Here is a 13,800-nt window from a genome sequence, read left to right on the forward strand (position 1 = left end):
CACCCATCCCCTCTCCAGGCTGCAACCCGAATTACTTGCAGATTGGGCCACTGGGACACGTGAGGACAACTTGACATCCTATATCTCAGTCCACGGAGTGTGTTCCAGATTTCCCCTGTGACCAGTCTTTGGGGAATCTCTTCACACGCTTACACCCCACTGGGGCTGTTTCCCAGGCAGTCGTAAGTGGGTAATGCGGAATGTCTATGCCGAGCATCAGGAAACTAATCAATGGCTGCCAGCAGTCCTTACTGCCTTTCAGATTCCCTTAAACGGTCTTGGGGAAAACTGGACATCCCGGTTGTTACAAGGGGGTAACTTTGATCAAAGTTGACACAAAGCAAGGTGGTGCTGGTAAAGACGAGGGCAGCATGTAGTTCAAGAGGGCTGTGCCACACACAGGTGACCACGGTGCTATGCCCACTGTCATGCCATTGGCACCAGCCTCAACCCCCTGCTCTATAAGGATTCCTGTCTATTAGTGCTCTCTGTGGGGTCGGTTTGTGCAACAATCTAGGGTACCCTAGCCTCTCCCCCTTTCCTTCCCCTTCAGGAAGGGAGTCTGAGGCATCGCCCCGAGCTACTACTTGGATCTTCCCCCGTGAATGCCACGCTTGGCCGCGCTTGTTCCAGGAGCCCTCCAGGAAGTTCAACTTGTATGCAGAGAGTTGAGGACACGCCCTGGCTTACCTTTCCTGATGCTCTCTGAAGAAACATAGAAATTCCCGACCCGTTCCTGACTTTTTTCTGCAAAAACTGTGAAAAGAAGAATACTCTGAGTGAAGGCAAGACTTCCTTCCCGGAGACACTGTCACACGCTCACAAAACAATTAATCTTGTGCAAAGAAAGTAATGAACGTGTAGTCATGACCACTGTACACAAATGTCTGGAAGAAAACAGTGTGTGGGGCGGACAGTGGGGGGGAGACGGAGAGGGAGAGGGAGAGGGAGAGGGAGAGGGAGAGAGAGCACAGAGAGTATCAAATAAAGACAGGGCAGACACACACATGGGCTCTCTAGCTTAAAGACAAGCCAGTCAGAGGATGTCTACAGCATGTTTAAAATTGTTAGACTCAAGTGGGTGGTGGTGGTCATGCGCACCTTTGATCCCAGCACTCGGGAGGCTGAGGCAGGCGAATCTGAGTTCAAGGCCAGACTGGGTCTGCAGAGTGAGTTTCAGGACAGCTAGGGCCACATAGTGAGACCCTGTTTTGAAAAACCAAAAGACAAAAAGGGGTATAGGGACTAAAGAGATGGCTAAACTGGTAAAACATTGGCTGTGCAAGCATGAGATTCCCCAGCACCCACATGCATGCTGGGTATGGTGGCCCACATCTATATTCCAGTACTGGGGAGTTGGAGGTTGGAGACACGCAGAGTCCTGGAGCTTGCTGGTCAACAGCTGAACACCTGAGGACTGCTCTCCAGCATCAAGCTTTAGCTCCAAGAGCATCCAAGCAAACACATGAGCTGTCACAGACTACACACAAGGAAGGGAAGAGGGGGGTGAGGAGGGAGGGAGGGAGGGAAAGTGCTACACAAAGAAAGAAGTGTGTCAGGATCCCCAAACAGAAGCATCTAGGAGACCCTGCAGCTAGAGAACTCCGAGTAGGCCAACCCGTGTTCTAAAGCAGAACTCTAGCCAGTAGAACGGGTCAAAGGTTTCCTTCTGGAGGGACCAAGATGAGGCCAGTGGTGGGGAACAGGCATAGGACAACAGAGGAGATCAGGAAAGTGAACCACTCTGTAGGTGGTAGCTCCCTGGGCTCTGAAGAGGACTCCCTCAGTGCAAATCCCAGCCCTGCCACTCATGTGTTGTATGACCTTGGGTGAAAAGCTTGACTTTCTCCACGGTTCTGTTTCTCATGTAGAATGAAGACTATAAACATTGGGTTGTCATGGGAATTAAGGGCCAGTGTGGAGCAAGTGCTTGAAACACAGCCTGGTGCGTGTAAACATGCACCATTAGCTTTTATTAGCATGATTCATTCCTAGGCTTTGAGATGGACGCCAGTGGGGTGGTGATGTCACGCTGACTAGCCCAAGTGACGGCCCTTCAGTGTCTCACGGTTTAAAGGTACTTCCTTATGTCTATTTCATCTGACCCTCAGAACAAAGTTGTAGCAGAATACTGTCATTCGCCGTGACATGTATCAATGTAGACACACAGCATTGTAACAGCCATTTATAGGTAAGGAAACTAAAGCCCAAATGGGTAAGGTGACTTGTCCCATGCCCTGTGCTGGGCAGAAAGAAGTGGGGAATTGTAGGCATGTTTGTGTGCACTGTATAAAGGTTATCTTTGTGTTGTTTAAATACTGATTTCTATGCCCCTCTATCTTGTTTCAATCTGGACACGGCACTGTAAAATGTTTAGAATCTCCTGCCTCAAACTTGGGTAAATAATTCTCACCATTTATTCTCTGCCTTGTCAATAAATGCTGATCACCCAATGGCTGGGCAGAAGAGAGAATAGGGAGAAATCTTTATACCAGGCAGGAGTGGAGAGAAAGGGAGATTCAAATCGGCCCCAAGGAGGCAGAGAAGACATCAGGGGGTAAGGGTGAGGGACATCTGAAGCCCAAAGAGCCAGATTAGTAATAATATGCAAGTATTATGAGTTTGGGGGGTGTAGCCAGATTAGCATAGGAGGTTAATATAAACCAACACTGCCTAAATATTGAGGTTTCTCTGTGCGGCTATTGGGACTAGCAAAGGTAAAGAAATACAACTGCCGGATTAATTCTCTGTTTATATTTATAATACAATAATTAATTTTACAAGAGATGAATCTCTTCCAAGCTGTCGCCATATTGCCCGTCTCCGATGCCTCTCGACAATGAGTTACCACCTCCTCTCCCCTTTAGGAATCACCAGTGTGTGTTTGTGGGCTCGGATGCTGGCACTGAAACAAGGACTCGGTTGCTAGCGTATGTCTGGGAAGTGCGACAGCTATGCCTCACTGTCCACCTGGCTGGATTTAGAATCACCAAGGAAACACATCTCTAGGTGTGCCCGTGAGGGCATCTCCAGAAAGGTTTAACCAAAGGAGGGAAGACCCACAATGAACGTGGGTGGCGCCATCCCAGAAGCTGGTATCCCGGGGTGAATACAAGAGAGAAATAGAGCTGAACTGATGAGTTAAACAGTGAATTAATCTCGGTTTCCTAACTGTAGATACTCGGCCAGCTACCTCATGCTCCTGCCACCGCAGCTGGCACTCTTCATGCTGCTCCGCCGTCCCCTCCCTGGCTGTGATGGAATGGACCCTTAAACCCAGAGCCACAGAAAGCCTCTTCTTATCTAAGTTGCCTTGTCACAGCAATGAAGGGGTTAACTGCCGCAGGAGGTGATGGAGGTGAGACCGGAAGTGGGTGAAGCCATAAAGGATGGGTTGTCAAGCGAGTTAGCACCGCACAACTCGGTGAATGCACACCGTGCAGTTCAGAGTTCTCCCAACAACAGCAGGCAAGGTGGGATACTCAACTGTCACCTCCCGTCATTCATGGCTTGAACAGTGGCCTGCCAGTTCCCTGAGGCTTTCAGTCTGCCCCGAAAGAGGGCAGCGAAGCACCAAGTATCAGAGAAAGCCCCCAGGATAAGACACGGCCGTCCACTGAGGGGGTGTGGTGGGGTGGGCGAGCCAGTGGGCAATATCCGGACAGGCCAATGGAGATGCTTCCTAAGGAGATGACAAACCTCGGTGACCCGGAACTTCCCACAGTTGTGCTACAGCCCAACGTAGGGTTGCTGGACTGAGTAAAACCAAACCAAAACCAAAGAAGTTGGCTACTTGGAACACAGGAGCATTGGAAATGTAGTTGCTGCTTATATGAAATTCGGAGCTAACTGGACATCCTACATTTTATCTGGCAGCCCCAACCCTGTCATCTGAGGCTCTGGCTGGGTGCCACCTGCCTTGTCACACCTTCCACGATACATGCATTAAAAGTGAATGACAGCGGGTGGTGGCGGTGCACGTCTGCAATCCCAGCACTTGGGAGGCGGGGGCAGAAGGATCTCTGTGAGTTCCTGGCCAGCCCAGTGTACAGAGCAAGTTTCAGGGCAGCCAGGGATACATGGGGAAATCCTGTCTCGAACAAAAGCAAATAGAGGCAGGTCGGGAGTGAGTGCAGAGCCCGCAATTTTGCTCATTACTGAGCATACAACCATATTAATAAAATCGAGTCCTGAAGTGTAATAACTGTGCCTTCAATCTCTAACTGGTGTCGCGGGGAAAATGATGAAGAGGTCAAGCTAAACGCTTGCCAGCTTTTATTAACATGGGTGAGCAGACAGCCTGATTTAGTGGCTGAAATGTCGACTGTGGAGTCAGGGTCCCTGGGGCCAAGCACTGGCCCTGCTGCATTGTGACTGGCCTTTCGATCTTCCATTTCCCAACCATAAAATAGGGATCATGGCCCTTACCTGAAAGGTTATTGTAAAAAAAAAAATTAAGTGCAAAGAATATTCCTGGCAGATCTCAACAAGTGCCAGCCATTAAAATGATGAACGGTGACGACAGGACAGGTTATGGGATAGAAATATATGAGGTTCTCATTTACCTCTGACCTTATAATTGTACGTGAATGCTTCCAGGAACGTGGCAAGGAATCTAACCATTGTCCCTGGTCTAGTGCCAGAGTTTGTCATAACCTATGACCTATGATCTACTGCCCTGGCTGGAGACAATTTAAGAGAAGACAGCCTGAACAACATTTTCAGGAAGCCAGGGAACAGGGACATTCCTGCAGAGGCTCTCAGAAGCCCCACTCCCACCCCTGGGTCACACTTACCTTTAGAAATGTATGGCTCATTGTCAGGTAGTGGGTGAGGGCCAGGAGTGCTGGTCTCTGGCCTGGGCACGGGGACAGGGGGCCTGTTGGCCAGGTCCACAGAGAAGGTCTCATCTTCCTCCACAGTGTGATAGAGGTCTTCCCCGTGGGGAGGGTGCTGCTCTCTCTCCAAACTGGCCAGCTTCATACTGTTACCTAAAACACAGAGAACGGTGGTCCAGGAAATTGCCAACCTGCAGGTTGCAAGACCAAGCTCATGTTCTCTGTTGTCAAAGTAACAGCCTATGGCCGAAGGCTTCCCTTGAGACATCTCCTGCACCATTTGCTCAGAACCCATGAAAGCAACCACAAGAACACCAAGGTCTCCTTCGCTGGCCACCCACCCAGCCCAGGGCAGGAGCCACCGGCTTGGTTGTCCCGATCTTACAACTAGAATCCTGTTACCCATCTCAGCATAGTTAAGGGAGAATCAGATTCCTTGCTCCAAAGCCTGGGGAACCAGAGGAACCACTTCCTGGTGTCTGTGCTGCATTGAAATAATGCCCTGAATTCTCATCACCAACTCCTTCAGCATCTCCTTGTCCTCCCCACAATGGCTACAGAGTCTGACTCCTTTTTGCTGAGCACAGCTCTCGGTTCATTTTTCTGCATGATTCTTTCATCTGGTTTTTAATAAACCTGTTGAGTTGTGACTACCAGTGACCTCAGTTTCCACATGAAAAAAAAAAAAAAAGAAACCTGAAGCTTTGAGGATTTAAACATGTCCAAAGACCCAGAGAGCCAGGCTGGTACCCAGAAAAGCTGATGGAACAGCTACCCTTTCCCCCAACTCTCTCCTGTTTCTCACACCCTCACACTGCCCCCCAATTAAACATAATCACCGAGAAGATAAGCTTGCATCCCTCATCTGCCCACCAGCACCCCACAACCCCTGTGTTCCCTACAGTGATCTGCTCCTTTGATCGACACCATTCGATCAACAAATCTACTTCCGATGCCTGTTTGAGGTACAGGAATAGGGCTTGGGTCTCCTTCCTGTGGAGGTCACAACTCCGTGATTGATTGGGAATTCCGTTTTCATTGCATCATTTCCAAGTCACTCAGAGGCTGCTTTTGGCTTTTTGGTGTCATGTGTCCTGAGGATTGGCCAGACTGATCCCTACTCGTTAGAAAACATGAGTTCCTGGGCTCTGCCCTCAATCTGTTTCCTGTATATGCTTAACGCTTTACACAAGTGGAGAGGGGAATTCTGGGAAAGGCTGTCCAACCATGACAAAGTGAAGTATCCTGGTGGGGCTGCCAAATTCCCCACAGGGCAACGGTGGCTCTCGGAACACTTGTCATTCACTGTCTCTAAGCACACTGGCTCTGCCTCAGTTCTTCATCCCGCTTTGGGAAGGCTGCCCCTCAGCTTAGAGTCTTCCTCGTGCCCCCTTGTGCCTGGCCAAGCCCCGCTCTGCTAAGTCTCAGTCACACCATGACCTCCCCCAGAGAGGCCCTACTGACCGCCCAGTCTTGAACTGAACTGCTGTTTATGTTCCCTGTGTTTCCATCCTTTGCTCCTTGGCCCTGACATAATGGGGACTCCCTGCCTCTCTCCCTCTCTTGTCTGTCAGCTGCAGAGGGAAGGCCCTGACCCTGGCCCTCCACACTGACCTAGAGGCAAACGCAGATCCTTTTATACCGTACACGTTTGGTCACTTCCTTAGAATGGAGGGACAAATAAACTCTGTGTGAAACGTGAACCAAGCAGAGATCTACGTGGCAGAGTTGCAGCCTGCCTCCCCTCCCGGTAGTTTCCTGACCTGGGCAGACTCTGGGAACTCCAGGGAAAGCTTGGAACTAATACAGTGTGAGGGCAGGCAGAGGTCTGCCTTCTACAGAAAGAGAAAGCGTGCTGGCTTCAGAGGCTGTGAGAGGGGCAGACATGGAGAAGAGATTTACATAGGATTTACTTCCTTAGCCACATCAATGTACAGGCAGGGCATTTGTAAGAAAAACTTCTTCTGGGAAGCTGTGTATTATTAGGAGTCCTGTGACACCCTCCCCTACCATGTCAGCACCCACAGATAGTCAGAACCATTTCCTTGGCTTCTGCTGACCAAACAGGAATAATTTTCAGGAAAATACCCAGTCCTGTCCAAGCTGCCAGGTTCCCTAGAAAGAAAATACACTAGAGAAGCAAGAGAACCAAGTGACAGGAAACAAGTTACCTGCGGCCTAGGGTCACCTCAGAGGAACTCAGTCTGAGCTGCTGGACCTCTGACAGGATGAATTCTGACCCCTCTCTCAGCCTCTCCCATCATGATTCAATTATGCCATTTGAAGTGAATAACTAATCATTTAAATGAACAGTTTAGCCACGTACTGCCCTGGGCCGGGCTCCGAGTATCATTGGGAGCAGAAAGTTAATCCTGCCTGGAACTCTCTATAACGTTACTGGTGACTGACTGTCTGAAGGCCACATGCATGGAATGAGGGCCATCACAGCTGGACCCAGGCCACCTGTCTTAGCCGTATATCCACACCTCCTTCCTCTCAGTCACAGACAGCAGACCTGTAGTTCCCCCTCTCACCACTAAAAGGCTTCAGAGCTGCAGAATGCCAAGAGATGCTTCTAGACTCATGTGAGGTAGACACAGAGAACTAGAGGGATTGAGAATGATTCCAGTTTTATCTGTGGTGCAGATAAAGCCTCTGTGTGATATTTTGCATGGAAAGTGTCCTCGACCTGTTCGTAACTTCTGGTAGAAACGGTGTGAGCTCAGACCATTGGGCAACATGACACTATCAAAGTCACAAGACATGTTTCCTGAAACCCAACGATCCTGTCCTGGTGCTTTATAGCACACATGCTCTCAAATGTGTGAAAAGACATCAGTACCACAAAGGGTAACTTTGCAATGAGGCTTCCCAAGCACAAAGCTGAAGACTGGCTAAGGTAAGCAAATGTCTAAGCAGCTGTGGAAAAGCTAATGTCTGTGCTGACACTACCTGTGAATAAACACAAAAGAAGACACATGCATACACTATTAATATATCCAGAAAAATACTCTGGAAGCTCAACGAGAGTGGAGGAGGGGAAGGAGAGAGAGACAGAGAGACAGACAGAGACAGAGACAAACAGAGACAGACTGAGAGAGACTGAGACTTTTCTCATTGCTTTAACTTTTAGGGTCAGATATGATGCTGGAGGTGGGAGATAGAGGCAGAAAAACTACAGAGAGAGAGAGAGAGAGAGAGAGAGAGAGAGAGAGAGAGAGAGAGAGAGAGCGCATGAGTGCGTGCACGCTTTTTGCATCACTCGAGTTTTTATTATTTTTATGCATTGCTTTTATAATAGTAAACAGCTATGGTACAACAGGTGGGCATAGCAACAACAGGTGGGCATAGCAATAGCAGGGGGTGAAAGGAGGCTCCGTTGTGAAAGATAAAGAACAGAGAGCAGAAAGTGCTGATTTGTAACCAAGGCTCTCACAGTGACCTGCTGGCCCGGCAGTAGCAGAGTCACGCTGAACTTGAAAGGAAGGACGCCCCTGGGTGCTACTCAGCCCTGCTGCCTCTCACCCCGGTGAGCCTTCACCTTCAAGAGGACTCCGGGTGGGTGTGAGGCACACTGAGGTCCGAGAACCACTGCCACGGGGAAGGTTAGCAGGCTCAGATCCACCAGCGTGCACCGGAGACCTGTGTGTATCTGTGCAATTTCCCCATTCCCTTATACCAAAGACGCCTTGAGGAGGGTGCAGTGAGCAGCCTAACGTGAGGCTAAATTTACCCTAATCTGGCAAGGACCAGCCTGCCATGCAGACTCCTCTGACCCCCGTAAATAACACGTCTCTCCCTCCCCTCCATGCCCACAGCACCAGCACATTTTTATTTGCACTGAACTACATTTCATACTGCAGGAAAACTCACTCGGAGGGCGTGTCTAACTCGTCTGAGGGCAGGACTGAGTCTTACCCCTCTGGTGACACCATGGTTTTGCGGACTTTAGGCATGATGAAAGACTGCTGGGAACTGAGCATGAGATGAGGTCAGTGTGACAAGAGGGTGCCATCTGGTCACTATCCCACACGCTGCTCCTTGCACAAGGCGACAGTGCAACCGTGGTCAAAGGAGACACTCTAAGACAGGCTCAGAGGCCAAGAAGGGCTTGAATTTGGGCTCCTATAGTCTGCTTACAGCCTCAGACCTCGGAAGTTTACCCCCTCCGTACCTCTGGTGCCTCTCCTGCTGAATGAAAGCAGCAGTACCTAATGTATAAAACCTTAGGTTAATTTACCCTAATGTGGCAAGGGCCAGCCTTGCCGTGCAGACTCTTCTGATCTCCTTAAATAACACGTCTCTCCCCTGCATCCCCGCGGCACCCAGCCTTATCCATTAGGTACCACCGCTTATACAAGCAAGGAACGGTGACATGCATGAGGCCCTTACGCTCGGCTGGGAGCACTGCTGAAGACCGCAGGGCAAGCCTGAAGCTAAATAACAAAGTTGGCCAGCAAAAGCCATCATTGCTCTCATCCTCTTGGTGCCAGATGCTAGCTGAGGACCTCTGTCCTCAGGTAAAGAGAGGTTCAGAGCAGGAGTCAGCAGACATGTTTTAAAGGATCCAGAGAGTAAATGTAGCAGGCTTCACTGAGCAACCATCTACGGCAGTCACTCAAGCCTGTACCAGGAACGTGCAAGCGGCCATAAATAACAGCAAATGAATGGGCATGGTGAATTCTCATAAAACTTTATTAGCAGGTCAGGCTGCGGTTTGCCTACGCTGCTCTAGAGATTTTCTTCCCTTTCACTACCCAAACCGTTTGACCTCCAAGTCTCACGCCCTCAGAAACCTGCTCCTACGGCTACGTGACTGACATACCCGCCATAATCCTATACGACTGGGCAGAGGGAAGCAGTCACTCACACAGTGTAACACCTTGTACCTCTGAAAGCATCTGTAATAATAACGACGGCCATGATTACAACCCTTTGTCAACCGTGCCTGGTCCTGGATGAAGCTTCCTGTCACTGCAACTCGCTTGACTCTCACTGCCACCTGCCTCCTTAGTGCATCAGGCGGAACTCACTCTCCCGATGCTCTGACCACACCCATCTCACTTCACAGCTGAGGAGACTGAGGAGATGAATATCTTGTCTGAGGCATTCTGGGTAACTGAAGAAGTCAGGGAGCAGATTGGGGGCTACGCTGTTAACCACTGCAATGTTGCCTCTGTTTGACAAAGAGGGTGCATATTCCCATCCTGTAGCAGAGAGCCAAGTCTCCTGTGGGGTCACATCTTGTTTTTCTTTGGGTTGCCAGTCCTAATATCCAGAACATTGCTTTCTGCACATTGTAGGTATTTAGTTAATTTTCGTCAAATAAAAGCTGGCATGTAATTTGAGTGACGTCTTCTTGGGAACAACTGACTTGTGTAATGAATGGCTCCAGTTGTGGGAACCTCTGGCCTGTCTTTAACTGGTGGATGGGGAAGATCAGGGCAGGTGTGGAGAGAGGCAGAGAGCCTCTGGTTATCGTATATCGTGTTTGTGCCAACCTGTCCCTTGAGCACCAGAGTTTCCGCTTCCCTGATCAGCAGCAACTTACCTTCTAGAAACTTGCGGATCATCGAGTCCTTAGTGGGCCGAGAGAAACTTTCTCCAGAGACAGGGTTACCTGCACTGGCCTGAAGCATTTCGACATCTGGAAGGAAAACGAGACAGAGCTGATGTGCTGTTCTTCCACGCAGGCAAGTTGATTCACAGAAGGAATTGGGAAGTTTGGTAGCGTTAAGAGATTCCTGCACTTACCTTTCCTCCCCCCCTTCCTCCTCCCTCTTCCTCCCTTTCATCCATCCTTCCTTCATTCCATCCACCATCTAGTAAGTATTGAGCATTAAGAAAAGTGACAGCCACAACACCACAAACATCTTCTTGGGTCACATCACAGGTCTCCAAAGACACAGATACGTTCATTTGTGTTTGAAAGAATAGGTTTAAAATACATACTTCAAAATGACACACTTCAGTGTTGCTTATTACGCCAAAATGGGCACAGAAACAATAGAGAACAAACAAATTATGATTTGTTCAAACAATGAAAGATTACGTAGCAGTTAAAAAAAAAGAAGAAGAAGAAGAGGGCTGGAGAGATGGCTCAGGAGTTAAGAGCACAGACTGCTCTTCCAGAGGTCATGAGTTCAATTCCCAGCAACCACATGGTGGTTCACAACCATCTGTAATGGGATCTGATGCCCTCTTCTGGTGATGTCTGAAGACAGCAACAGTGTACTCATATACATAAAATAAATTTAAAAAGATATATATATATATATATATATATAATGTCGTGGAGGTAAATCTACCAACAAACTTAAGAGTTCCAACACGTAGTAAGTGCTGACATTAGATACAAGTGAGTACACACAGTAATAGCTACCGCCTTGGAGACCGACAGCACAGTGCTGCAAGCTGCCTATGAATTAATAAATATGCAGCCATCATGAAAGTGCTGTAGAATTCCTGACAGTGCTGAGGAAGGAGCAAGGGTGACTGGGCTCCAGACAGCCAACAGAGGACTGCAGCCAGGATCACAATACTTAACTTTTTAACGTGTGTGTGTGCGTGTGTGTTTTACTGGAATCCTGTTGTATCAAATGAATCAGTAGAAGCAGGCAGAGCTCTGTGAGTTCAAGGTTAGCCTGGTCTATGTAATAAGTTCCAGGACAGCCAGAGCTATATAGAGAGAACAAAAAGAATCCAAATATTCACAATGATACTTTAATTACTATGTTACCTTTAGGAGGCAAAGTGAAGGTTTACTTTTATATTTGCACACACACACACACACACACACACACATGAATCATACACACACACACACACACACACACACATACCATGTTGCAAGAAAATATAAGTAATTAAGACTCAGTGGTTTTCTACGATAAGTAGTGGACAAAGGTATCCCACTGATCCCTTTTTATATTTTAAGGACTTTTGTCATTTTAAAAAATAAATGAATGTTATGATGCTGTCTGTGTTAGCATATTATCTCCCGAATCATAATAATTTCATAACTCCAGTTCAATCATAGGAAATTGAGGGTTTACAAACTTATCAACAAGTATAGGTCCTCTTCAAGAGTATCGGGGCTGAGAAAGCCTGAGAACCATCCCAAACTGGAAGGGACTGAGGGACAATCTGTGGGTCACAACAGCTGATGGGACTGTGAAAGGGAAGAGGAAGGATGGCGGGAATCAGAGAAACCTGAACAAGATGCTAATGTTAGACAGTGTGGAGAAAGGAATGCATGTGCTTCCCAAGGGGCTTGCATATCATAGCAGAGTGCTCCCCACTAAGTTGGGTGCTCCCCACTAAGCTGGGTGCTCACTGCTAAGCTAGAACACCAGCTGTAAAATAAAAATCTTTGTAAGGAGAGGAGTAAATGGGCAGAGAGGTGACTTCAGCAGCAAAAGCAAGCAAGCATGACACATGGAGAGGACCCTCTGCTGAGCCCCGCTCCTCAAGATAAGCACCTTCAGAGGGCAGAGCAGGCCTATGTGGGTAGAATGATGGAGGTAGGACCAACGAAATCAAGTTTGTTTTACTTTATAGTCTTTATATTCGTGCTTTCACTGATCCTTAAGAGTCCGACATTGGAAGCTGAAAAACTAGGTTTTGCCAAGTGTCAGCCTCCTTAGCCTCCCTGACAGTTGAGCAGGGCAGCTGGAAGCTTGGGTATCAGATCACAGCGCACGCGCGTCTATCTTGTTTCTTCCACTCCTTCGTTTGCTTGTATTAACATCATGCCAGGAACCCAACACTAACTAGTCTTTCAAGTTCTAGGGCAATGGTTCTCAACCTGTGAGTCTCCACACTTTTGGGGCTTTTGCATAGTAGATATCCCGTATATCAGATCCTCACATTGTGATTTTTAAACATAGCAAAACTACACTACAAAAGTAGCAACAAAATAGTTTTATGGCTGGGGGTAGGCACAGGCACAGCATGAGGAACTGTGTTAAAGAGCTGCGGCGTTAGAAAGGTTGAGAACCTCTGCTCCAGTAGAACATTCACACCCACAGGATGACTTTGCTTGGCACGGGTCAGGATCAGAGAGGCAGGAAAGCCGTCATGAACCATGGTTCTAGGAAATGCGAACTACAGCAGACAGAGGCGGGAACTACCCTGGAGAAAGACTGTTCCCACAAAAGCACACTTCTTATCACAAATTCAGAGGTGCAGCTTCCCGGGTCCCCACAACAGACACGCCCATCACCACCACCACCCCTCCACCCCCCCAACCCCCAACCCTTAACCCCCATCCCCCACGCGGAGACTCAGAACACCGGTCTTTCGCTGGTATTCACTGCAGCTTACAGCTCCTCCCACATCCAGATATGTGACCAATCACGGGTCATTCTCATCCTAGGTAATGTTGCCTAGAAACACAGTTGACATTTGGCTCTTATCAGGTTACCAGGGTAACAAAGCTAGGAAGTCAAACAAAGGTCAAATTCTTATGCAGAAAGGGAAATGAAAAGTGTTTCTATTAACTTTGCCCAACGCTATCCTGGGTCCACTCACTTCAATTGACTCAGCTTCTCTTTTCCTGTCAGTAGTAAACGGGGATGGCGACTGCACAGCTCACCTGAGAAGCCTTCCAAGAGCATGGCACAGTGCCTAGGAGAATGAAGGGCTAGATGACCGTTTCCGTTATTTTTGTTATTAAATCCTATACCCAGCAAAGAAAAATTTCAAAACAGGAGACTCTATTTACATGTTAAGAATGGCTAAGAGTTTGGTATGCAGCTCACTAACAGATAGCCTGCCTAATGTGCATAAAACTGATTTTTTTTAATTTCCAGTATCACAAAAAGTAATTTTTATAGCATTAGGGATTGAATTTGAGAAAAAAAATGGCACTATAGTTTGTATATCTTTATGCGGTATATCGTGATAATTTTTTAAGACTTATTTTTATTATCTTGGTTGTGAACCTTTAACAGCTGAGCCA

At 48.1% G+C, this 13,800-nt stretch overlaps 1 protein-coding gene across 1 annotated transcript in view; it reads right to left on the bottom strand.

Annotated features, from left to right (window-relative positions):
- Positions 1–13,800, bottom strand: part of Pik3ap1 (phosphoinositide-3-kinase adaptor protein 1) — a 120,298-nt gene that overhangs the window by 25,661 nt on the left and 80,837 nt on the right. The window contains exons 12-14 of the mRNA XM_032895027.1: positions 10,390–10,485; positions 4,797–4,991; positions 691–756 (exon numbers count right to left, since the gene is read on the bottom strand). Coding sequence (XP_032750918.1) covers positions 691–756; positions 4,797–4,991; positions 10,390–10,485 — 357 coding nt within the window. The remainder of the gene's footprint in view (positions 1–690; positions 757–4,796; positions 4,992–10,389; positions 10,486–13,800) is intronic.

Source organism: Rattus rattus, chromosome 2 (genome assembly GCF_011064425.1).
Source record: "Rattus rattus isolate New Zealand chromosome 2, Rrattus_CSIRO_v1, whole genome shotgun sequence".
Taxonomy (NCBI): Eukaryota; Metazoa; Chordata; class Mammalia; order Rodentia; family Muridae; genus Rattus; species Rattus rattus.